Raw genomic sequence first — 27,027 nt, 5'->3', positions numbered from 1 at the left:
CAACAAAAGCTGGGAAATAGAAGGAGGCAAAAATACAAAGGAATCACGTAGGGTTGATGGGATTTAAACAACACAGGGGAATTGCAGTAAGGGTCAGGTTTAAAGAATGCCCTCCAAATGCCCTGGCAGGAAACCATGTGGGTTGATGGCTGAAATATGTGTAAGAAAAGAATATGTCCATCACATAAAAGGCATTCTGCCCTCATTTCCTGAGCAGACAGGAGGCAACATGATAGGTTCACAATTTAAATTGTCTTGAAAGTATTTATTATTCAATAATTCTTTCGCCCTCTGCCCCACTCAGCCATTCTCTCATTCTACTCTTCTGATCATCCTAAAAGCTGAATACATCCTTCTTCTCTATGGAGGATGAGACTAAGCACTAAAACCAATACACTTGCTCAGGCCTTCATCAGGCACCGTGTCTCTGGGGGACGCTGGCCTTCAACACACGCAGTCTTCCTAGGGCTCGACGAGGTAGTCCTTTTTCAAGGTCACTGGTGCACTCATGGAGTTGAAATGCCGCTGCCCATCTAAATACAACATGGACTCTGGAACACAAGAGAGGGATCCCTGGAGAAACGTGCAGCACCTAAGAAAATCACTATACAAACACAAGACCACTTGAGAACACTGAGACGGCAATGAAAATGCAAAACAGGCACCAGGCATGCACTGCTGGGCCAGAGAGTGTGCAACGTCCCTCAGGGAGTGAACCTCGACTCCAGCCCTTTGGCTGGACCAGTCCTAACCACCAGTGGCTGCCTGCAGATGGCAATAGCCCTTGAGACAACAGCCAGGTGGGCAGAGCCGCAGTGGCCACCTGAGAGCCATGAGGCATCCTGGGCTTTAGGGCTGCAGAATCTCAAAAGCACAACCCCCTAAAGACATGGTCTCGGGCTGGTGGGCATCAGAGTACTTCCTACAACAATTTAAAAGGGAGAAAAATGTCTTTGCAAGTTCCCCTCGTTAGGGACAAGCAGTCATTTGCCACTTACCTCCATATGTTCTGGGGAAAACCAAGGGCACTTCTTTTTCCGACATGAACGTGAAATGAAAGACATTGGTGGTCATATGCTCTTTATTCTGTAGAGAGGCCACCTCACTGTGTACTCTGACTTGAATGTAATTCTCCTGGGTAAAGCAAACCTAAGCGATTATGGACACAATAGTCAATTGCATTAGGAAGGGGGAAGAAAGCAGTCATAAGAGAAATGGTGGCTTTAGAATATAAAAACCTCTCTTCTGGGGCCAAATAATAAAAAATTGTATTTCACCTCTCACTGCACACCTACCTGCGAGGAAAGAAACAGCAATGATCCAACCTCAACAGGTTTCTGAAACATGATATCATCCACAGCAACTATAAATGGTCGGGAACCACTACTGGGAAAAGACAGTACTTGGGGTCAACTGCCAAATTCAGATGATCTCCAGTTTTTCCCTAACAATCAGCTAAAGCAAACTTTAAATGATCAAAGAATAAACCTAGAGAAGGAGGAAATAATCATACCAGGCGGTAAGAGGTGACACTGTGACCAGATCAGTGCCAAAATCATCTTTTCCCTTCTGCATATCATCACCCCTTTTCCGCAGCAGGCGTTTAATGTACTAAATGACAACATCAGAGCAAGAGCCTTCCAAAATGAAGATCAAACCCACCTGGTACCAGTGTGGCATTTACTTAAAAACGCAATACATTCCCAAACACATCCAGACTGGTCCAGTGTTTCACTGAGTGGGGTAGTATATATGGCCTCTCAGGAGTTAAGACCACCTTAAATCTAACTCACCCGAAGTTACAAGCAGTAGCCCATCCAAGTTCATATGCCCTCCTCATAAGGAAACCACCAAAGATTCGATTGAAAATGTTCCGCTCCTATAGGACACAAAATAAATATTAATAAATACGAGCCCTGTGACCATCCAAATCTACAGAACAAAGGAATTAACAATGCCATAGAACAGAGGTCAGTTTAAAGGTGGGTCAAATCTTAGATGAGTGTCATGAGTCCAAGTTATCCTGTTTAGAAGACTTTTCACTAAATTCCAATACCTGAGGGTGGCAAATATCCAAGCTCTTCAGTTTTGAATTCTCCATCCACACCGCATTAGGAGGTAAAACTCGACTTCGAAAACTTATAGTCCTGTACAAATGGAGATTGAGTAAACTCTGTCAATGCCACCGTTTTGCTGCTGAAAAGTAAAATATTCGCAAACAATACCCAATATGTTCAAGCAAGCGCAGCCCTGGAGAAGGCCAAGGTTTAGATGCTTTCCCAACCTGGAATCTCACCATCCGTACTTACTTTGTATCCAGCGTGTTAAGAAACATCTCATGTATGGTTGTCCTCTCCTCAGCAGTGGGAGCCATTTTCAGTAATGACGTGGAGCTGAAGGTGACCCTTCTCCCCCTGTTCACTGGAACAGGGGACAATAAGGAGCTATGATCAGGAGGGCCGCACTACAGCACTGGGTTCCTGACCAGGGCCGCCTCGGACCCTCTAAATGCAGTATTTCCAGATTTCGAAAAGCCCACTGGAAACTGTACATCTATCCCAGAGAAGGCTGCTGAGGCTACATAAAACTTGCAGTGATTTTTTGCTTTCAGATGGAAATCACATTGTCTCAGTGTGAAACCACTTATAATCACCTTGACCTGCAGCCCCAACCAGCAGTTATTTCATTAAGATACATTTCCCATTTCATTAAAAGTAAGAAAACAAATTACTTCACTTGATATTGTATCATCGATAATACTGGTCAAAGTGTGGACTCTGTGGACACTTTACTGGCATGAGGAGTCCATACATACTCTTAAATAATCTCCTCTGCAGTAGAGTTAATGTGCTTTTTAAATTGTATCTTATTTTGAACAAATTAATATACATTCTCCTTGTCTAAAGAGCTCTTCTTCCTCTGGGCTTTCAAGGGTGAGTGGATTTACAAACGCCGGCCTAAAGAGAAGAAAAGAAATGAAAATTTTTAAGACACACCATTACCTAATAAAAAGTGAAGATGTTAATTTTGGGTAACGCTTACTGACTGCTTAACATAAGAACTCTGAACAATTAGCAAGCCTTCTGGTTACAGACTTATCTGTATACTAGAAAGTTCACATTGTAAAAAGGATACAGCCACTTGCCAAAATGTTTCACCTGTTTCTAATTATGAGGAAAACAGTCAAAAATAGATTGTAGAACATTCTGTAAGACAACTGGCCTGGACTCTTCAAAAATGTCAATGTCTACCCAAGGCAATCTACAGATTCAATTCAATCCCTATCCAATTACCAATGGCACATTTCACAGAACTAGAACAAAAAAATTTTTAAACTTGTATGGAAACACAAAGACCCAGAATAGCCAAAGCAATCCTAAGAAAGAAAAACAAAACTGGAGGAATCAGGCTCCCTGACTTCAGACTATACTACAAAGCTACAGTCATCAAGATAGTATGGTACTGGCACAAAAACAGAAACAAAGATCAATGGAACAGTACAGAAAGCCCAGCTATAAACCCACACACTTATGGTCGATTAATCTATCACAAAAGAGGCAAGAACATACATGGAGAAAAGATAGTCTCTTCAATAAGTGGTACTGGGAAAACTGGACAGCTACATGTTAAAAAATGAAATTAGAACATTCTCTAACACCATGCACAAAAATAAACTCAAAATGGATTAAAGACCTAAATGTAAGACCGAATGCTATAAAACTTCTAGAGGAAAACACAGGGGCAGGATACTCGTTGACATATATGGCAGCAAAATCTTTTGGGATCTGTCTCCTAGAGTAATGGAAATAAAAACAAAAATAATCAAATGGGACCTAATTAAACTTAAAAGCTTTTGCACAGCAAGGGAAACCATAAATAAAATGAAAAGACAACCCTTAGAATGGGAGAAAATATTTGCAAACAAAGCAACCAACAAGGGATTAATCTCCAAAATATACAAACAGCTCATACATCTCAATATCAAAAAAAACAACCCAATAAATTATGGGCAGAAGATCTAAATAGGCATTTCTCCAAAGAAGACATACAGATAGCCAAAAGGCACATGAAAAGATGCTCAACATCACTAATTATTAGGGAAATGCAAATCAAAACTACAATGAGGTATCACCTCACACCAGTCAGAATGGCCATCATAAAGTCTACAAATAATAAATGCTGGAGAGGGTGTGAAAAAAAGGGAACCCTCCCATACTGTTAGTGGAAATTTAAATTGGTGCAACCGCTATGGAAAACAGTATGGAGGTTCCTTAAAAAACGACAAATAGAGCTACCATATGATCCAGCAATCCCACTCCTGGGCATATATCTGGAGAAAACTATAATTTGAAAAGATACATGCACCCCAATGTTCATTGCAGCACTATTTACAATAACCAAGACATGGAAGCAACCTAAATGTCCATCAACAGACAAATGAGTAACAAAGATGTGGTATATATACATAATGGAATATTACTCAGCCATAAAAAAACAATGAAATAATGCCATTTGCAGCAACATGGATGGACCTAGAGGTTATCATACTAAGTGAAATAAGCCAGAGAAAGACAAATATATGATATCATTTATATGTGGAATCTAAAAAAAATGATACTAATTAACTTATTTACAAAAGAGAAACAGACTCAGACACAGAACACAAACTTACGGTTACCAAAAGGGAAAGGGAGGGGCGATAAATTGGGAGTTTGGGATTAAAATATACATACTGCTATATGCAAAATAGATAACCAACAAGCATCTACTGTATATCACAAGGAACTATACTCAATATTTTGTAATAACCTATGTGGGAAACAAATCTGAAAAAGAATATAGGTATAGATACAGATATAGATATATAACTGAATCTCTTTGCTGTACATGTGAAACTAATACAACATTATAAATCAACTATACTTCAATAAAAAAAAAAGTCAATGTCTTAAAAGACAGAAAGAGGCAGGGGGATTATTTTAAGGGGAATTATTTAAAGAAATATAAAAACCACATATAATATATGGTCCTTGATCAGATCCTGACTCAGGGGAAAAGGTTATAAAGAATATTTTAGGGACAACTGGCAAAGTTTGAATATGGATCATATATTAGATAACATAATTGTATCTGTTAAATTTCTTGGGTATAATAAACGCACTGAGGTTATGTAGGAGAATAATCTTATTCTTAGGAGATACATGCTGAATTATTTATGAGTAAAGCAGTCTCAAACTTACTTTGAAACAATTCCAGGCGGAAAAGTGTATATGCTTGTATTTATTGTGAAAGGGCAAGGGTGAGACAAATGTGGTTAAATGTTAACTTGAGAATTTAGGTGAAGGGTATATGGGTGCTCACTGCATTATTCTTTCTACATTCCTGTAGGTGTCAAATTTTTCATAATAGAATACTGAGAAAAGGGATAGTACTTCACTGTGGTAGAAACCAAAGGTTGGATGAAACAAAAACGGAAGAAGTACTGAAACGGCAGGTTGGAAAAATAAAATGCATCGGCTGGGAGAGAAACTTTAAGTAACGCCCTCAGTGCTGGAAAACAAACCCGAGGCCAGCCACTAGGAGTCGCAGGTCAGCTGGAGCTGGTGGGAGGAGGTAGAGAAGATGGGTGGATTGTTTGCTTGGATCAGAATCACCACGGGGTTTTTTGTTCTTAATTCAGGTTTCCATGTCAGCTTTCCACGTACCATAAGAGATTTCTCATTGCAGACTCCTAACTCAACTTTAGAAAACAAATTAGACTTCCCAAAGGCCTCTAGACTCTGTCCTGCACAAACAGCAATCCGGTAATGTTCCCTCCCATCCTACTCCCATACACATAATTAAACAGTTTTTCTGGGTTTGAATGCCTTGGGTGTAACTGGCGTTAGGAACCAAGAATTCAATGTAAGAAGAAAAAGACAAAGTATAAAGCATTAAAGTCTGCACAGTTAAACTTGACTTGGAAATGACAGCATAAATTTATGAGTTTTTTTATCCACTTTTTAACATACATCCAAGCTCTGTCCACTGAAAAGGCCTAGCAATAATGACAAGCTAATAACAACATATAGTTCTAGCGCCCAGAGTTTGGTGTCTAAATACCAGTTTCCCACTAAAAGGAACCTGAGGACTCCTTGGAAAATGGCTGATTCCAGGCCTGGGGAAAGAAATGTACAGGATGAGTCCAGGATATCTCATTGTACCAGAGATTAGAAAGTTATCAAAGACTAACTAGGGGGACTTCCCTGGTGGCACAGTGGATGAGACTCCACGCTCCCAATGCAGGGGGCCCAGGTTCAATCGCTGATTAGGGAACTAGATCCCACATACATGCTGCAGCTAGGAATTCACGTGCCACAACTAAGGAGCTCACATGCTGCAACTAAGGAGCCCAAGGGCTGCAACTAAGGAGCCCACCTGCCACAACTAAGACCCAGCACAACCAAATAAACAAACAATTTTTTTAAACAAAAGACTAACTAGGAAATGTCAAAATAGCTTATCACAGGAGCCAGCTTAAAGGAGTTCCCACTGGGACTTCCCTGGTGGCGCAGTGGTTAAGAATCCGCCTGCCAATGCAGGGGACACAGGTTCGAGCCCTGGTCCAGGAAGATCCCACATGCCGCAGAACAACTAAGCCCATGCGCCACAACTACTGACCCCAGTGCCACAACTATTGAAGCCCACATGCCTAGAGCCCGTGCTCCACAAGAGAAGTCACTGCAATGAGAAGCCCACACACCACAACAAAGAGCAGCCCCTGCTCGCCACAACTAGAGAAAGCCCACGCACAGCAACGAAGACCCAACAGAGCCAATAAGTAAATTAATTAATTAACTTTTTAAAATGTAAAAACAAAAAAGGAGTTCCCACTGACCAAAGATGTTCACTCTGAGGAACACGAAGAACAATGGCTGCAATTTACTGAAACATATTTACTAATGGGTTGGCCAGAAAGTTTGTTTGGGGTTTTCTGTAACATCTTAACAGAAAAACCCCAAATAAACTTTTTGGCCAAACCAATATATTAAAATCCATGAACTCACAATGATACTTTTTTAAAAAGTAAAAAAAGTAGAAAAACCAGGTCATCACTACCTAGTAAATGTGTAAATAAAGGCAAGAATGAAACACTGATCCTGACTTTCCTTTACAAACCAAATTGCCCTAATTGATAAAAGAAAACCTCTTCTTAACAGATCTGCAGCTAATAAACATAGAAAGAATGACAGAATTTGAGAATCATTTTACATCCCCTAATGAAAATGATTCAAACAATGACCAGCAATGGATATTAAAAGCACTGCAGGAAGCCTGATGGGAAACTAGCTATTCATAAGACTGGATACACTGGATATACCTTATACTGTGCTACTACATCTGCAGATTACTGCTGATCATAAGAGGATGAACAGAACTACACAATGGAAAGATCAGTCTGTCACTACTTGAACCCACACACTAATCTCAGCATTACTATGAGTGGGACAATCTGTACCTCCTGGCATGATACAATATGAGGTTACAGATACAGCATCACCTACAAAGTGCTTGAAGTGCTCTCACCAAATACGCTGAACTCAAATCTAATCAAGGTTTTAGATCTAACTTCAATTGACAGAAAATACTGGGGATAGTGAAACAAGTTAAAAAAAAAAAAACCACAAGGAAGCAAAGAGACAAATCCAGAAAGTAGGACACTGTATAGAACAATCACTCTGGGCTTTCAACCAGTTAATGATATGAAAGGATAACAGGGCAGTGGAGACACACAACCATTCTGAATTAAAACAGACTGAAAAGATTGCACAATTCTATGAATATACTAAAAGCTATTAAATTGCACACTTTCAGTGGGTGAACTGTATGGTATGTGAATTATATCTCAAAGCTGTTAACAAAAAAAAAGACTTAAGAGACATAAAAATCAAATGTAATATGTGGTCCTTTTTTGGATCCTGATTTGAACAAATCATTAAAAAGATATTTGGGGAAAAGTGAATTTGAACTATTAGAATATATTAAGGACTTACTATTATTTTAGTTAGGTTTGCTAATGATAATGTAGTTACTTAAGGAAATATCCTCATTTTTAAAGCAATGCCTACACACTAAAGTATTTAAAGGTGAAATGTCATTACGTCTGGGATTTGCTTTAGAAAATTGTAAGGAAAATAATATACTTTAAAAAAACAGAAGAAACAAATATGGCAAAATGTTAAAACTCAAGTCTAGGTGATGGTATCTGGAAATTTATTAAAGTCTTCTATCCAGTTTTATGTATCTTTGATATTTTTCAAAATAAAGAATTTTTAAAAAAACAGCAATTACCCTTTATTTTCAGAATCACGAGCCACCATTACAAATGTTGCATCCAAAACAGGAGAAAATTCATTGTCATGTAACTAGACAAAAAAGGAAAGAAAATGCAGATGTAAGAAAAGCGTTTACTGGGAAAACCTACTACAATCCTTACAGATACCACAGCCTTCGGGAAAGGCTGAAATTAGCAAGAGGACGAGTGCATTCATTAACCGCCATCTGCCGAGGTGCCAGAAACAACTAGGCTCTGGCTGGGAAATGACAGCAAGACCAAGGAGTCTGTGCTCTAGCAGAGGAGAGGGACACCCAAATCCCAAACCGTGCACACTCTGAGAAGTGCTGGGATGGGCACAAACTATACGCCTTGGAGCTGTGCATGACTGGGACCCAAGGGCAAGGGTCACAGAGGGACCTTGAGCATCATCGTTATTTACGTGTCCTGCATCTTGCAGAGCAATGGCCTTCTTCAGGCCTACCTGTCCTCCCAAAGGCACACACAGCCAGGCAGTCTTCCATTGCTCTCCCAGGCATTCGTATTTTCAGGGAACTTGAGTGTGCCAACTACCAGGATGTGTGTCTTTCCTTAGCCTAGTACATGGCCTTCCGAAAAGGGGTAAGATCAGTGAGAATTCTGTGCATTAAGCTAAATATTTACAATGCAGAGGCCATTGACATTTTAAGGTATTTTTTTTAATCCCCCTGAAGTCTGTACTTCCAGGAAAGTCATAGTGTCAAGTCATATCATAAACTGACGGTACAGTTGGGTCCAACCTCAACAAACCTCATCACTAGGCCTCATCACCACTACCTGTTCAGGTTCTTATGAGCCTTCCCCCTCGACTTTGGTAAGAGTCTCACCAATCTTGCTATGTCCCTGTTCTGTTCAAACCTTACAAGAGTTCCTCCTTTTCCCCAGCATCTGGTCTAAGCCTGCTGGCATTGCATGGAAAACCTCTACAACTGAGCCCAGATTCCTCTCTAGTTGTTCACTAAACACTCCCCTCATGCCTGTACCTTTTCCTCTAGCCACAGCTAACAACTCGGAGATTCTGGAATGTCCCATCTTGTCACCTGACCACCTCCCCTCCATGCCTTTGCCTGATGCCTTCTTCAGCCCAGGCCCCAGCCCTACTTCCCAGGCAGAGTTCATCATTCCCTCCTTTGTTTGCCACCTAAGTGGAAACAAAATCCTCTCCTGACAGTAGTTCTCAGCATAAGCAGAGGAGGTATCACCCCCCCAGGGGACATTTGGAAATGTGCAGAGCTGGTGATGGTTGTCACATGAGCGGGGGGACATTACTAGTGCAGAGGGGGGTAACCAAAGAGCTAAACACCTCATAATGCAGGGGACGGTCCTGAAGAACAAAGAACTTTCCCACATACAATGCCAACAGTGTCCCTGTTGAGAAACAGTGCGTAATAATTTACTATATCATAATCATTTATTCATGTGTCTGTCTCCCTACTGCACTGAGAGCTCCTTGAGGACAAAGACCATTTTTATTCACATTTGTATCCCAGCAACTGGCACAAAGACTGGCAGATAGCAGACAGCAGATCAATGATTGCCAATGAATGAACTGAGGCAGCTACTGAGCACTACTAGAGTGTGATCTCAAAGAGAATGGAACTTTCTCTGTTTTGCTCACGGCTATACACCGAGCACAGACAAGGCACTCCATAACTCACTGCTAAGTCGACATTAAATGAACGCCGTCAGGAAGTAAGTTAGGTGACTCACACCCAGATCCTGTTGTTGAGGCGCACACAGTCGAGTGGAAGAGAAAAGACACGTTTACACACAGCTCTGTAGGGCAGAGGATAGCAGGTGCTGGGAGAAAGGGCCAGAGGAAAAGAGGCGTGGGGAAGGAACAGGTACTATGAGCTGAAAGGATCGGGGAAGGTTTTGAGCATGAAGTGACCCAGAAGCACAGGTGGAATGTGGATGTGCAGAGCCAGAGCGCAAGGAACCCCAACAAAGGGAAAAGTGAACGCCAGGACACTCATCGGCTCATCTACTGTTTTACGTCCGGCTTATGATAATGAACATCCGCTAGTGATGAGCATCAGGGATGCAAGATGAACAACCCTCTACTCTTAGGACGCTCAAGGTCTCTAGCGGTGCGCTCCAAGGTGTGTGAACAGTAAGTTGGAAGGAATACAGTTGCAAAGGTAGGTTGGTGCTAGTTTATGGAGCACCTTAGACCCTAACTAGTCAAAGGAATTTAGATTTTGATTCACTGATAATGGTCACGGAAGGGTTTTGAGAAGGGAAGCAATGTAACTGAAGATCAGCTTTGGAAGATCCATCTGGAAGAAATGTATAAAATTAACAGAGAGAGAACAGACTGGAGGCAGGCAGAGTAATCAAGACAGCTAAAATACTCACACAAGAGGCAATGAGGGCTTGAAAGAAACAAAAAGGCCAAGGGGAAGGGGAAGAAAGACTCTGGTGAGTAGCTGTGGGTGATGAATTTGCAAGACTTGGCAAAAGGCTGCACAGGAAAAGGGAAAAATTAAAGCTTTCACAAAGGTTTGGAGCTGGGAGAAACAGGAGGATGGCAAAGGGGAAACCGAAGGAGGATCAGGACTGGAAAGGAAGCTGATGCACTCAGTTTGGAACACACCGGACTTGAGGTAGCAAAAGCACACGTGGAAGAGAGATCTAATGGGAACCCCGAAAGGCAGGTCTGAATGTCAAGCCTAGAAGAGATTTGGGACCATCTCCATAGTAATGATAAAGTAATATAATTGCCAACATTTGATTAGTGGTTACTGTGGTAACAAAACAGCACCTCAGAGAAGGCAAGACATTTGCCTACAGTCACATGGCTAATAAGCAGCAGAGCTGGGATGTGAACTTACATTTCAGCCAAACCAGAGGCAGGGTACCTATTGCCAAGCTCCCTCTCTGGAATAAATGATCACTCAAGCCATGAGTTACTAATCAAAATGGCCAACGAGAAACGCAAATTAAAAACAAAAGTCTGTACTTCTCTGACACTGATTTTCACTAGCTCTCTCTTCCCAATAATTCCTGTATCTCTTTTTCAACCTATTTGCCCAAGATTCCCTAGAAAGCAGGTCTTATGCCAGGAATCCACCATGAATCAACCATGAAGATTAAAAAAGGATGTGAACAAATCATAGCACCATCCCCAACAACTTTATAATGTTTGGCTTTAAAAGCAATATTACTGTCAGTTACAACAACACAGGAGTTAACAAATTCAACTGCTTACATACAGCATCAAATAAAAAACTACTTAACTATTTTGACAAATTACTGCACAGCAACCTTCAGACTTTTTCCAAAAGGTGAAGTGCTTCATAATTCCATAACAGAAAAAAATGTATCTGAATGATAGATCCACTGAACACCCTGACATAACTGAGTAAATTATTCTTAAATAAGTCTTCCACAATGAAATCTTGAACAAACTCTGAGTTTTTTTTATTTCTGTACTATTATCTTCTTTGAGGTCCTTTTCCTTGACAAATTTCTTCATTTCTTTATCATAGCTACTCTGAGTTTTGCTCATTAGAGAGGCTGTTCCTAACTGCTGTAGTAATCTCAGTGACTGTTAGGGGTTGAACTGTGTCCCCCAATAAAATATGGTGACGTCCTAACCCTCAGTAGCTGTGAACGTGGCTTTACTTGGACATAGGGTTGTTGCAGATGTAACCAGGTAAGATGAGGTCACACTGGAGTAGATGGGCCCTTAATCCAGTATTATTGATGTCCTTATAAAGAAGAGAGGAGACACAGACACACAAGGGAAAAATGCTATGTGAAGGAAGGAAGAGATTGGAGTGTTACAACCACAAGCCAAGGAACGTCAAAGGGCCAGCAACCCACTAGAAGCGAGGAAGAAGCAAGGAAGGTTTCTCCCCTACAGGTTTTAGAGGGAGCATGTCCTGCTGAGACCCTGATTTTGGGTTTCTAGCCTCCCAATTGTAAGACAATTAATTTCTGTTGTTTTAAGCCACCTGGTTTGTGGGACTTTGCTACAGCAGCCCTAGGAAACTAACAGTGACCAATCCATTCATGCTTAACAGAACTCAGACTGTTGTGAAATTCTCTGGGGCAAAACCAGAAATAAGTACCTTAACATGGAGCTGTATATGATTTGAAAGTAATAAACACTAAGCGTAAACACCAAATTGTGTGTCAGTCTTCATCCGGGAGGAGGATATTAACAGCACACCATCTGTATGACGTGACCTTGAATTGTTTTTCTATAAATGGGTGAACTACATATTTGTCTATGGATAGATAGGTAAATAAGCTTTTCTTTCCCTGAGACTAGCTGGTTGTACTGGAACAAGGGGGCAGTCTTTGGGCACAGACACACCTGGAACATATGCATCTTCACTTCCATGGACGTCTTCCCAACCCAACTAACATGGCCACTGAACTTGATGTCCTGTTCTGGGCTTAAGCTCTTCTTACACATATCTACAAGACAGAAAGATCAACCTGAGCCCAAACCATACTCCACACTTTCTGTATACTGTAAATGGACAATTTCACTTGAAATTTTGGCAAATTCCACTATACTTTTTCGTCTTCAAAACTAAAAATAACTTTTTGACATACAAAAGAAATCTGTATGTCTTTTTGAAAAATTAGGCAATTAGACAAAGAATATAAAAAATAAAAATGGAATCATGCAAAACCCTTCCATCCAAAGATAAATAATAAATATCTGGGAATACAGCAATCTAGACATTTTCATATGCATATATATATGTATAAAAAGCCCCCCATAAAAGGAAAATATTTCCTCTAATCTCAATAATATTTTGTAATTACTAAAAATTCTAAGTATGCCTAGAAAATAATGTCACTTACCAATCTTGTCCACCAGAGCTGTAACTATCGATAAAGGAGACATCTTAGTTGAATGAATTTTGTTGTGCATGTAGCAAATAAGAACTGTAGGAAAATAGAAGAGAACCAAATAAAGGAACAGCAAAATTAATTTTTAACATTCACGATTTACTCCCTGAAATCCATAAAAAAGTCTTATCTGGTTTTGAAGACCCAACCCCCCATATTCCACTAATGGTCTTATCCTAGAACCAAAGACTTTTTTTTATACATTGAAGAGATCTGGGAATCCTCTAATCTGCCTGCTCAATTTTAGATCTGGTGAGGAAACTAAAGCCTAAAGCCCAGACCCACCAGGTGGCTTATTACCACTCAACAGAGACACAGTGCCTAAATCAGAAAAAGACCCCAGCACATGAGTCTGACAGCATCAAAACATCTTCAAAGAAGAGAAACAAATCACAAGGGCTCGGCTACCTGTTTTCCTCTTGACTGTTTCCTAATCATGAAGTTACTACTTGGCTCAGAATTCTCCTTCCTTCCCTATAACACCCCCCTCGGCTCCTACACCATCCTGTGGTTATCTGTGTACTTTCCATATTTTAATAAGCATTTATAGGTACCAAGCATGGTTCTATGTACCTTACAAATATCAACTTATTTAAAATTGTACTATACTACTTTAGCGGTCTTCCTACTTCCCCTATGATTCATTCAAATTTGTATCATCAATGCTCAGGACAGGGTCTGTGCTCAATAAATATTCGTTGAGTAACAATAAACCCTTCCATCCACGCACCCGCTAAAGAATGTACTGGGGGAATGAGGGGTGAAAGACAAGAAACTCCATTTAAAAATCTCTGTGGTGCCCAGAAAAGAAATCATATGTGTCTGACCTAAAGCAACATTAGTGGAAATGAAGAAAAAAGATCCAAGAGCTAAGAAGAAGGCAGGCTTGACAACACTTGAATAAACTCAGGTTTCTAACTTGTGTGAGTAAAGATGGTATACCATTCACTGAGGAAGAGAATATAGCACAGGCAGAGCAGAATGGACTGTTTTCAACATGTTGAATCTGAGAAATCCAAATGAAGATGGCCAGTAGGCAGAGGACAAACTGGTCCACAACTCACAAAAGGAGGCCAGGAAATGTCACTTCCTAAGGTGTTCCACATACTAAGAGCAACTGAAGCAGTGGGATTGGAGATTATTTATAAAGAAAGTGTAGATACCATCAACAAAAAAGGGCAGAAGGCAAAACCCTGGAGATAAGCAACATTTAAAGGATCGACAGAGAAAGAGGAATCTACAAAGGAGACTGGGAAGTAGCAGCCTGAGAGGCCGGAGGAAATGTCACCAAAGCCCAAGGATGAGTTTGACATTAGGAGCTTCAAAGGGGTCGGCTAATCCCTGAGAAGCACCCGTGAGATCATGTACTAAGCGGGGCAATGGAGAGCTTGACACCATCAGCTCAATGACATGGAGGAGCAGAAGCCAGAATACAAAGCTAGCTCTAAAGTGAGAGAGAGAAAAATTGAAGAGTGTTATAAGGGAATAAGATTTTACCTATTTTTCACTGTAAGATGCAAGAGACTTGAATATGTTTAGAAGTTGAGGGAAAAGTGAAGCTGAGAAAAGGCTTGAGGTATGAGGGAGAATGTGTACGTGATAAGGCAAGTGCCTTGAAATGGAAGGAATAGAATCAAGTGAACAGGTGAAACGGACTGGCCATCAACAGGAAGTGATGAGGAAAAACAGGGTAGTGGCAAGGGAGTTTGTGCATTCAGGGACACCTCAGTAAACCAAAATCACATGAGAATGTGTGTGTGTGTGTGTGTGTGATTCTTTTTTAAAGGCCAATAAAAATTTTAAAGGTTTATTTAATCTGAAGAAAAATGTAGCTAGGTGTAAACCTAACAATGGATTTGTGTCTCTATTTTAAAGATTATTAGGACCTTTCTCTAAACCCTTTCCCAACAGTTCAGTCCAAAAGCCATTAGGTAGGAGCAAGCAAGATAGCCCACAGTCAGGTGCTGAGGCCCAAGTGATGTCAGGAGGACCCGCAGAGAGGCAATGTGAGCGATGGCCCAGCATGCCACAGCCCGAACACAATGAGGAGGGGAACCCTGTATGGAGCAGAACGCCAGTGAGGGGAGCATCCATGAGGGTTTCGGGGTGGCAGCAATATGAAACTGGCTACGTACAGGGAACCGACCAAATAAGTAAATGTACTACAGATAACGGAGCCAGCTGGAGAAGGGAATTAAAAATGTAATAAGGGAGGAGTTAAGAATGAACGTGTGGGGACTTCCCTGGTGGCCCAGTAGGAAAGAATCCGTCCTGAAATGCAGGGGACGTGGGTTCGATCCCTGGTCAGGGAACTAAGATCCCATGAGAGGCAACTAAGCTCACGTGACACAAACTACAGAGCCCACACACTCTGGAGCCTGTGCACCACAACTAGAGAGAAGCCAGAGAAGCTCATGTGTCACAACGAAAGATCCCACATCCCACATGTCGCACCTAAGACCTGACAAAGTCAAAAATAAATAAACGAAATATTTAAAAAAAAAAAAAAGGATGAACCTGTGGTTGAATTAGAATTGGAGCTATCAATATCAACCCAGGGTTCTGAAAGATAGACAGATAGACAGAGAGAGAGAGAGAAGGAGGGAGGGAGGGATATGGGAATAGTGATACCCCAGCAACAATGGCAACTCCCAGCACCCAGATCTTGGTTTCTAAGTATCATTCTCCATTAAAAAGAACCGAGGCTCCTTGGAGATTTGGCTCATTCCAGGATGGCACAGGGAAAGTACAAATGAGCCTAGAACATCCTGTGCCAGAAAGTGAGGAAGTGCTCAAAGAATGATGGGGACACATCCAAAAAACAAAAACAAAAACAAAAAAAAACAAAAACAAAAAACAAAAAAACCCAACAGAAGCCAGTGTGAAGGGATGGGGAACAGTCTTGGGACAAGCTGAGCATCAAAACAGATGACAGAAATATATCATAATCCATTCAGTAAAACAGAAATCCCTAAGTCCATACTGATTTTAAAATAATTGATAAAAGTCTGACGAAGAATGGGATATTTACAAGGTCTCAAAGTACCTCCCTACAAAGTACTTATTAATAACAAAGGGGAAAAGAGTAACTTTTCAACAAACAAGCCTGGCAGACACCACCTTCCTCAAGGAATCAAAGTTAATAACACAGTAATGGGACAAGTCAGAATTATACACTACCTGCTAAGATGCAATAAAAACACAGCATCCCTTCTGTGACACTTCTGCCAAAGATGCATGTCCCAAATCTAATCTTGGGGAAGCATCAAACAAACCCAAACTGAGAGAAATTCCACAAAAGAATTGGCCCATAACCTTCAAAAGTATCAAGGTCATGAAAGTCAGGGGAAGACTGAGGAACTATTCCTGACACAACTAAATGCAACATGTGATTCAGAACTGGATCCAGAACTGGATCCTTCTGCTATACAGGACCTCTGGCCAAAGTTGAAGGAGGTCTGAGGATTAGACTGTCTAAATATCAGTGTTAATTTCTTGACTTTGAGGGTTATATCGTGATTATGAAGGAGAATGTCCTTGTTTGTAGGAAATACATGTGAAAACATTTGCAGTGATGTGCATCCTGTCAGCAACATACTCTCACATGATTTGGGGAAGAACAACTGTTTATACTCTGCAACTTTTCAGTAAATTTAATTAAATAATTATGACACTTCAGAAGTAGTAGATGCCCTTCTTTTTCTGCTCCTTTAGAATACCTTCATCTGTGCAAGTTAAGGAATAAAAAGACCCTTTCCAGCCAAAGGATTCAATGTATTGCTGTAAGTACCTATTTAAAAATACTAAAATATCAGTACCTCCTAAGCTGTCAAGATCCTCAAGAATCCTGCCAAACCTGTGAAATAAAGAAAACGGTGATGAAATGAAAATCATAATAATCACCCACCCTTAACACACTGTGGGGTGATAAACATCTCCTAAAATTGATTGTGATGATGGTAGCACAACTCTCTGAATATACTAAACACCAGAGAATCACACACTTTAAATAAGTGAACAGTATGATGTATGAATTCTATCTCAAAGTTGTAATAAAGAAAGGAAATAAAATAAAAACACAAACAAAAATAGTGCTAGGTTACCTTACGGTGTTTTGAACAGTCAAATATTTCTCTCGTAATTCAGGCTGACTGCCCAAAGGCAAGAGAACTTCGATGTAACTGTCTTTCATTCTCCTAGGTGGCAGTCCTTTTTGTGACTCGGCCAAAAAACCATGAAGTAATTTTCTTTCCTCCATTGCTTTCACATGGTCTCTGAGAAGAAAGGATACAAGCTTCATGAAACATAGGACAGTGCTAGCCCGCAACTCCAGTGGCAATACAAGCCTGTCAGACACCATCAAAGGAGGAAAGAGCAGGTCTGGACCTACCTCATCTCCTTTTCCTTCCCTCCCTTCCCACCTGCCACTTGGTGAAATTAAAAATTTCTGTTAAAATTTCTCAGGCTAGTAGATAAGAAAAATACACTTATAAGTAATATAGATATATCCAAATGAACTATACATTCACACTCATCAAAAAGTGCATTCAAAGAATAGAATCTTCAAAATCAAATTAAAAATACAGAAATGGACATAATAGAGTGTGGTGCGTGTGTAGACACACACACACACACAACATGGCCACTGAACTCCATATTCCCATTTCTCACCTTGACAAGTCTCATATCCTCTGTGCCCCAGCTCTCTCTCTCTGCCTTCAAATTCAGGAAAGAGAGACAAAGGAGGCAAAATGGAGTATATCCAAAAGAAATTTGGAAGGCAGAGCAAAAAGTAAAGAGGAAGAGAACAAAAAGGAGACAGAAAAGGGAAAAAGAAGAGACGATTAAGGTGGCAGAGAAGAGAGAGACAAGGGGACAGGGAAGGAAAATGTTGACAATATCACTAATAAAGCTGTCTTTCTAAGCTTTACTTATGAAGTATTATTGCCAGAAAGGTGTAACCTACAAAAATATACGGAGGGAATTGAGGAACAAGTTAAATGGCACCAGGTAAATCCAGAATGTGCAACATTCAACAATACAAATGGCTTGACCTCTTTAAAATCAAGCTCATGAAAAAAAAAAAGGAGGGAGGGATAACTATTACTCTAGATTAGGGGAGACTAAAGAGTCATAACCAAAAGGAGAAAAAAAAAAAAAAAAAGAGTCATAACCACCAAATGCAATATGCAATTGTTTCCTGGACCTTGATTTTTTTAAAAAGCTATAAAAGATATGTGGGGAACAACTGAGGAATTCTGAATATGGGTGAAAAATATGCTATTAGGGAATGACTGTCAATTTCCTTATGTAAGAAAATATCTTTACTTGTTGGAGATGCACAGCTGCTGATTTTGTTACATAGGAAAACATATTTATTTACTAGAGATGTATTGGAATATAACTGGAGCTGAAGTGTCATGATACCTTTATAGTTCAGCCAGTATATGTATATCGGCAAATCTGCAAAGACATTCATAAGTATCCAATTCAGATGGTGGGAACACAGGTATTCATTTTTTCTACTTTTCAGTAAATTGAAATTTTTCATATAAAGAGATAAAAAGAAGTCATTAGATAATTTTTATACCAAATAGATTATTATTGTTATTGTTCTTTTTATCTCATTTTAGCCTCAAAATTCTATGCACCAAGAGGGATATTATCCTATTTTATAGCAGGGAGATATCTAAGAGAAAAAGAAAGACTGTATGGGACACCTGGTTAATTGTGAACTGACAAGAAGCAATAAAGGAATTGGGCTCCATGAAACAGAAAAACCAGGAAACTTGGGTTCAGGTCCCAAACCCTGGTACTCAATTGTTCAATGTCTGAGTTTTAACCTCATCGTATGCAAAAAAGGAATAGGAACATATGTCATAAGCACGTCACAAGTTTCACCGAGAATCAGTGAGGTAATATACCTTAATGCACTTTGAAAAACGTAGAGTACATGTAACATTACATGGTTTTATGACTGCAAAGCATTAACTGATGAGTATGTTGGAATGTTGATCTTCTCCCCCAAATAAAAGAACCTCTCAACCCATTTCCAAACAAAGGGTTCCCCCCATTCCTACAATGGGACCATCAACTGAGCCTAAATACAGCCTAGCACACCACTTCAGGGACAGAAGAACAAATGAACACAGAGTGCGTACCTCCAGTTTGTGGATGCTCCTACTATCTCCCGCAACTTATCTCGAACTGAAACAAAAATAAAGAGGTCATTCCATGAAACAAAGAATGTGAGAAGTGGATTATGGCAACAAGCTCAAGAACTAAGAAAAGCGATTCATGCACTCAAAAGCTTCAAAGATTCATGAATTTCCATTTAATACCCCAAACAGCTCAGGGAAGGGATCAGGCCTCTGCTTCCCGAAAACTTGAAACTATTGTCTCAGTGTAGAAAAGAATATCCTTGTGTCAATCACTGGGATTTATATAAATAAGTAAAAAAGGATAACTCCAATTATTCATCGGATGGGGCTATATCAGTGTCAGTAGGAGTCCCTTTTATGATGGAGATATTATGAACAGAATTCCCGCCTATCTTCTTATAGGCAGTGGGACTAAGACTAATATCAAAATTTGAGTCTCACTCTAATTGATTTCTCATATATTTATACTACCCTAAATGTTAGAAAAGTTGAGGCCAGAAAAATGAAGCAAAAAAGCAAAGGCAAAGAAAGCAATTTAAGTCTAGTTAATGCCCACTGCCCAAAAGTGCAAGAATGAATTAGTGCAAAAAAAGTCTAAGCACTTATAAAAAAAAGTTGATACTGATTACCACACACACCATGATTCACATGTATTGGTGAACATGCTATATGGATAAAGGGGAAATAAATTAGATAAGCAGTAGTAAGTCAATACTAAAAAATAAATCTATAGGATTTTAAATAATGTTTTGAGTTCATGTGTTTTTTTCTAGCATTTTAAAATAGATAATCTGGTTACAGAAAATTAACTATAGCAATCCTGGGTCCTTCAACAACTAAATATTTGATCAAAACCAAATACAGTTAGATGAACATGCATTTTAATTTTCATGAAAAAGTGGTCAATTTTTCTATCAACTGTTATGGGGAATTCCCTGGTGGCCCAGTGGTTAGGACTGCTTTCACTGCCGGGGCCCAGGTTCAATCCCTGGTCAAGGAACTAAGATCCCGCAAGTCACATGACATGGCCAGAAAAAAAAAAAAAACCCACAATTGTTATATACCATAAATTAGGTGCAAATTTTAATTACAATTAAATCATAGAGCAGTACTGCACCAAAAATATCCATTAGTAAATTAGTCTTACTTCTGTTTTTTTTTTCCTTCTGAGTTCCTTAAATAAAAAATGGTCTAGAAAAGCACTAAATCCCTATATGATGAGGTCTGCTCCTTGTGACTAGCAGAAACCCCCTACAAAAAAATGTACTTGATTACACGTACTCCTCCTTTACCAAGAATACATATATACTAATCTGCCCCCTTGCCTCTTTGGAACAGTTTCTCAGAGCTACCTGGGATGCTGCCTCCCAGGCTGCAGTCCTCATTTCCCCATTTTGCCCCAAATAAACTCAATTCGCAGCTCAAAAAAAAAAAAAAAAGAAACAACAGACAGAAAGTATCTCAAGTAGTACACAGACCACTGACGCTCAGTAATATAAAATGATCATTACTAGTTTATAACCAGTGTAAGAAGAAAGGCAGTGTTGAGGGCGAAGAAACAATTTTAAATTATATATATATACATATATATTTAACTGGATCCTTTAAAGAAGTCACAATTTTCATTAAAATGAATATTCCTACACTGACAAAGACATCCACAATTTGCATATCAGATTAGTAACTGAAATTAACTTCAATTAACCATGGATTAACAGGGTCCCTCTATCAAAACTACAGACTAGGAGCGTCTAGTTGGTATAACTGAAGGGCCTGTCTCTTGCTTATGCATTAGATCTCTTTTTTCCACGCTCTCCCCTTCAGTACCTACACAAAGGAAGCAGCAATCATTTAACTGAAAGAGTTCAGTCCCCAAGGCTCCCAGGAATCAAAGTTCAAGTTCTGAATGTGATTTCTACCCAAAGCTACCCTGGTCATTTTATAAGTGAGAAGTTTATAAAATATCTACCTTCAGTATGCCTCATTTGCTCTAAACTGTCTGTCTACGTGCCTCCCAAATAAAACAGGGTTTTTCCCCCATGTAGGCATTAAAGGTAAACACCCATGCTTGCCTTCATGAATGTGGAAGACTCCGTGTTTCTCAGGATTCTCAGATCCTTGAGTTAGTCCTCTGCTGGGAGCAAGCAGTCCCTTGCTCAGGGTACAAAGCCTACAAGACAGAATGAAACACACTTGGAAAAGGTTCCATGGCTTCTTCCCTGGCAACGCCAAAGACCTGTGCCACCTCCAGAGCACTCAGCCGTCCCACACCCTTAGTAAATACTGTCTTACAGGGTCTGTACATGTTTCTCAAGTGTATGTATATTTGCATATGAGGCTATTCCATAAATCATCTCTCCAACAAGAGTAAACATTTCTTGAGAGCAGAGACCAATTAGATAACGACCTACAAAATAAATAAAAGATATCAACCAGGTTTAATGGATTTATTCTTGCTCTTTCTAATTTATTAGCTTCAGAAGCCCAGAATCAATTTGGTAAACAGCTGAGTAAACTAATTATGAACATTTATTTCATTACTGTCATACCTCACTTCCTCAATAAATAAGCTAAACCCAATTATAAGTCAGACAACTTTGAAAACAGAATTAACCCTTTCCAGGGTTACTCAAAGAGAGTATTTATTGGACCTAGGCAGAAATTTCCTACGCCCTAGTGGAATAAAGTCAAAGCTATTTACCCAAATGTGCCTAACCTGTTCTCCCAAAATAGGTTGTTCAACTTGATTTTGGCTCACTATTGCTTAAGTGTTGACTCCTAACCACACACTACTCTATCAGGGATAACACACACATAGTATCAGGGACTGACAAAATGATCTGTTGAGAGCACAGTGGCAGAAGGCAAGGCATTGAAAAGGTCAAGAACCCCAGATACTGTTACTCATTCTAGCTAAAGTGACCAGTAAATTCTTACTACCTAATGCCAGGTTCAGTGATGACTAAACTATTTTTTTTAATATTCATTTATTTATTTGCTTGTTTGGTTGCACCAGGTCTTAGATGGGGCAGGCAGGCTCCTTAGTTGTGGCATGCAAACTCTTAGCTGCGTCACGCATGTGGGATCTAGTTCCCTGACCAGAGGCCAAACTCAGGCCCCCTGCAATGGGAGCACAGAGTCTTAACCCCTGCACCACCAGGGAAGTCCCGACTAACCTATTTCTGAAAAGCATATTTTAAATTTTCTTTAGAGCGAAAATCTATTATAGATTTCTCTTCTGAATTACAGCATTCAGGAAGAGTCTCTGAGTAAAAATATTTGCTAAAATCTACATGTAGTTTTGACACTTGTCCTACTAGAACAAATCCTGGTCCTTTCACCAAGTCAATTACTCTAACTGCAAAGAACACAAAAATAGAATCCCCTGCTCACTGGATAATTTAACTCCTTAGCCAGCCACTCATCACACCAGCTCTGATACAATTCCTGCTGGTCCACTAAGACCAGAATGCTTGAAGCGTTTGGGGTTTTGATTTTGTGTTTATTCTCCAATCACACAGCCTTTATCTTACATAGTTTTGGTTTTTCACAATAAATTTTCCATTACTTTTATATGTGGATTAATATTTCAGTCTTCTTGTTCTTGACCTTCTAATTTGCATTTTCTCAGAACATGAGTTGAACTTTTTTCTTTTTCACTATTTCATTTTATGTATTTTCTGTAGGTTCAAATCCCTCACTGAAGGATACAAGAGCATGTGGTCCTTCCTTCTGCCTTCTCAGAAACTATCATTCTGCAACTGAATATATTGGGTTTTAAAAAGCACATTGGAGGGCATCCTAGGTGGCTCAGTGGTAAAGAATCTGCCTGCCAATGCAGGGGACACAGGTTCGAGCCCTGCCCTGGGAAGATTCCACGTACCACGGAGCAACTAAGCCCGTGCGCCACAACTATTGAGCCTGTGCTCTAGAGCCCGTGAGACACAACTACTGAGCCCATGTGCCACAACTATTGAAGACCACACGCCTAAGGCCCGTGCTCCACAACAAGAGAAGCCACTACAACGAGGAGCCTGCGCACCACAATGAAGAGTAGCCCCCGCTCGCAGCAACTAGAGAAAGCCCGTGTGCAGCAACGAAGGCCCAATGCAGCCAATAAATAAATTTAAAAAAAAAGAAAGAGCACATTGGAAAAAGCTAAAATCTTCCATTGCTACTATTAGCTGAAAGAGCAAAAAAAATCATGCCCTCGATACATTAATTAGCAATAATAATAGATGCAGTAGATGATCTCAATATAAGAAATGAGCTCTGACTCTGACTGGCTAAATATTCTTAATACTCATCACAAACTAACAGGAGCTATATAACAGATCTCACATATTTGGGTAAATACACATATACACAAGCATTTCTGTTTTGTTCCTTACGGAGCAGCATTTTCTGAAGAGTAATGAAAACCATCCCATCCTGCCTGAGTGAAAAGCAGTGCAGTATACAGAGGTTAAGAGCCTGACCATGCTGCTTGTTAGCTGAGTGACCTTGGGCAAGTTATCTAACCTCTCTGAGCTTCAGTTTCCTCATGTGTAAAATGGGGATAATAATAGTACCTATCCCTTAGGATTCTCAAAAGGATGGAGAAGTTAACATTAAACTGTGAGGGGCATGCCCAGCACACCAAGTCCTCAAAAAAACATTACCTATTACTATTCCAGAAAGGCGTGCTTCTCCAAAGTCTCCACTAAAAGTCAAAAATGACCCAAAATTTGGAAATAAGCCAAGCACTATAATGGACCATCTCTGAATGGAGAGTCAAATGGAAATAGTAAAGAAGGGAGTTGAGGAATACAGAGAAACACCTGGGCCAAATTATTTGGAAAACTGTGATCCTGCAGCCCTGTTCTTTGCATACTGCCATAAGAAATTTGAAAATAGATCCCTGTAACACAACAAAGGCCTAATGTGAATGCTTTTTTTTTAATTATTGATTATACTAATCATATATTGGTATAATAAATTTCTATTCTCCTGTGAACATTTGGCTTATTGTAATTTTTCACTACAATTTGACCTCATCCCCACTGATAATCAGATGAAACCTGTGGACCCTCATGCCCAATAGTTGGGGGGGAATACATTTTTATTTATACACGAAATGGTATATACCATTTCAGACGGTTCACAGACCACTCCCTTTTGACACTCCCATGGGCTCCTAGACTTAAAAAGCTGTGATTCAGACCAACCTCCTGAAAAAACTGAGGCCCAAAGGAATTAGATGACTCTTCCCCTGCCAGTCAACTGGCCCAGTTCTTCTGACCCCTCCCCACCCCATACACACCACACATGCAGGGAAACTGCTCTTTTCACCGTCTCAGGCTACTTATTCCCTGATAAGCACTCAGTTTTACCTACAGCAAAACCTCTAGGCCTTTAGAAGAAACTGTCAAGAGGCCTCTAGAACAGTCAGCCCCTAGAACTCCATGACTGAACCTTCCCAATGAAAGGAGACCAAGGAACCCAACCTCTCCATGGCTAGCCAAGGCAGTCACGAAAGTCATGTGAAGGTGTGAACAGAAGTGTCTTAGCTGTTCTGAGTTCCAAGCTTAGGGTGGGTGGCCGGGAAGAGTTTTCAGTACAAAAGCAGGCAATACCACTCATATGCCCTCCACTCTGGGGAAATGCCTCAATTTAGACACTAAACAAATTCAGGCGACTCTTTTGTGAGTCAGAGGGAAAAAGAAGTTACAAAGATTGCCCACCAGTCAAAATAACCCAATCACTTCAGACAGTCTGTATTCATTTATGTCCTCTTCCCCTCACTAGACACTAATGGAGTACCTGCTTAAGGTTCAACAGGACTCACAGGGAAGGAACCGCAGGTTTACAAGGAGTTCAGGGCAAAGACAGAGGACTTCCAAATTGGTGGGGGGGGGAGGGGTGGCAGTAAAGATCAAGGAAGGTTTTCTGGGAGAAGACCCATGGACAAAACCGTGGAGCTTGTAAAGGCCTGTCACATCACGTCCAATGCAAACTAAAGTCAACTGTGGCTCTTCTTGTAATGACTTTCAACCTGTCTTCAAAGAGTGTAACAAAGTAAAGGAGAGAATGAGAGAGACAGACACAGAGAACCTTTTTCAACTGACAGCAAGGTCCACAGGGACAATAAGAGAGACCCAGGGCCCCCAAGAGAACTGCTGGGGATCACTGTCACTCCGAACCACTGTGGGCCACACCAGGGGGGCTGGCATACCTGTAGCAGGATGACATCAGAAGCTGCAGCTGAGGTGAGACCCCTGGGACCCAACTAGGCAGAAAGAAACTGGAACAGCTGGAGTGCTCTGGTGAAGGGGGTTGGGGGAGAGCCAGACATGCCCTGGAGTCTAAGGTCCTAAGCCTTAACTGGACAAGCTGGGATGATGACTTACACAAAAAGGCATCTTCCATGTCCAAGCCACTCCCCCCACCTAGCCTTATGGGCCTTGCTGCTCAGTAAAAGTAAAGTTCAGTCAGCACCAGGGGCCCAAGTCACACAGTCCTGAGGTGCTGACAGCCCAAAAGGTGCCTTGCAATCCCTACCCACGTTACAACACACTTAAGTCAGAGTCCCAGTCAGTCAAGCACTTAACCTTAAAAATGCTCTGCAAAGAGGGCAGAGGGCCGGAAAAGTAACGTGCAACCCTAAATACTAGCTTTCTAACAAGCGGCTAACTCCAAACCACACCCCTGATGAACAAAGAGATAGGAATTTCAAGGAACGCCCAACTTCCTCCCTTTTAGTGCCGCTTCGCTTTTAACATCAAACTCCGGGGCCAGAAGACGCGAAGGTGGGGGGCGCGGTACCCCACCCTAGGCCGGCGGGGTCGCGGTAGGCGGGCGCCCTCCCCCACCCGGCCCTATTTTCTGCCCAGAAGCCCCGGCATTAGTTCCGCCCTCCGCGGCCCGCTCATTCCGCCGGGGCCCGCTAGCAGCTCGGAGGGCGGGCGTGGGCGCCCTCCGGTCCGCTACCTACCGCAGCGCCGCCCGCTTCATCGCGCTTGCCTGCCGCCGCGCACGTGACCACAGACCCAGGCCCGCGCGCCGCTCGGCGGAGGGAACTGGAGGCAATGGGGCGCGCGAGAGGGAGAGGGAACGCGGGCGCAGGACTGGACCTCGCTCGACCGCACCCATGCAGCGTGGCCGCGGGAGGGGGCGGGGGCGGAGCCACGCAGCTAGGGGCGGAGCCACGCTGCGCTTGCAGGCCCACTCTTTGGCGAGACGCTGGAGTCTGTTTCTGGGGCTTCCCGTTCAGTCAGCATCGCGGGGCGTGTTGCTAACTAGGAGACTGGCTCTACCTCCTCCATTGTTGATTAAATGCACCAGGCGGCACCGATGGGGTGTGACTAGAGGCTCGGTGCAGCTTGGAGCTTGTCTCCGTTATCCCGCTTCGCTGAAGGCTGCGCGACCTTTATCTCCATGCCTCGGCTCCCGGTTGGCTCTGTGCTGCACTTTGGAATCTTCTGGGCAGCTTTCCAAAATACCGATGCCGGGGCCCGACCCTATGGAGATGTTCATTTAGTCAGGGGTGCAGCCTGGTCTTCAGGATGTCTAAAGGTGCCCCAGGTGATGCTAACGTAAGCAAAGGTTGAGAACCTCTACCCCAAGGGAAGAAATTGTTCCCCTCCTAATCTCGGTCTGCCC

General features: G+C 41.3%; 1 protein-coding gene across 6 annotated transcripts; it reads right to left on the bottom strand.

Annotated features, from left to right (window-relative positions):
• Positions 1 to 244: 244 nt before the first annotated feature.
• Positions 245 to 26,616, bottom strand: ACOT9 (acyl-CoA thioesterase 9). Of its 6 annotated transcripts, none has more exons than XM_057719265.1 (16): positions 26,360 to 26,616; positions 21,459 to 21,556; positions 20,025 to 20,051; positions 19,387 to 19,432; positions 17,329 to 17,499; positions 17,044 to 17,081; positions 13,178 to 13,261; positions 12,678 to 12,781; positions 8,332 to 8,405; positions 2,890 to 2,957; positions 2,310 to 2,421; positions 2,057 to 2,147; positions 1,794 to 1,879; positions 1,296 to 1,383; positions 999 to 1,134; positions 245 to 551 (listed from the first exon to the last, which is right to left on the bottom strand). In XM_057719265.1, the coding sequence occupies exons 1-16, from the start codon at positions 26,515 to 26,517 to the stop codon at positions 463 to 465; spliced, it is 1,470 nt and encodes a 489-aa protein (XP_057575248.1). In that variant the 5' UTR covers positions 26,518 to 26,616; the 3' UTR covers positions 245 to 462. The 6 variants fall into 6 exon arrangements, with proteins under 6 accessions (XP_057575248.1, XP_057575247.1, XP_057575246.1 ...); XM_057719264.1 differs by having other exon boundaries at positions 1,296 to 1,386; positions 26,360 to 26,614; XM_057719263.1 differs by having other exon boundaries at positions 999 to 1,149; positions 26,360 to 26,610.
• Between the last annotated feature and the right edge of the window lie 411 nt (positions 26,617 to 27,027).

Source organism: Hippopotamus amphibius, chromosome X (assembly GCF_030028045.1).
Source record: "Hippopotamus amphibius kiboko isolate mHipAmp2 chromosome X, mHipAmp2.hap2, whole genome shotgun sequence".
Lineage (NCBI taxonomy): Eukaryota > Metazoa > Chordata > Mammalia > Artiodactyla > Hippopotamidae > Hippopotamus > Hippopotamus amphibius.
The sequence above is the reverse complement of the archived record's forward strand: the minus strand, read 5'-3'. Positions and strand labels throughout refer to the sequence as shown.

Bases quoted from the DNA above. Each gene is read 5' to 3' on its own strand.
- ACOT9 (XM_057719262.1), bottom strand. From the start codon at position 26,517: ATGGGTGCGGTCGAGCGAGGTCCAGTCCTGCGCCCGCGTTCCCTCTCC. The intron at 17,500-19,386 runs GTACGCACTCTG...CTTTCTTCTCAG, and splicing joins GGAGCATCCACAAACTGGAG to AGACCATGTGAAAGCAATGG. The intron at 1,150-1,295 runs GTAGGTGTGCAG...ATAATCGCTTAG, and splicing joins TGCTGTTTCTTTCCTCGCAG to GTTTGCTTTACCCAGGAGAA.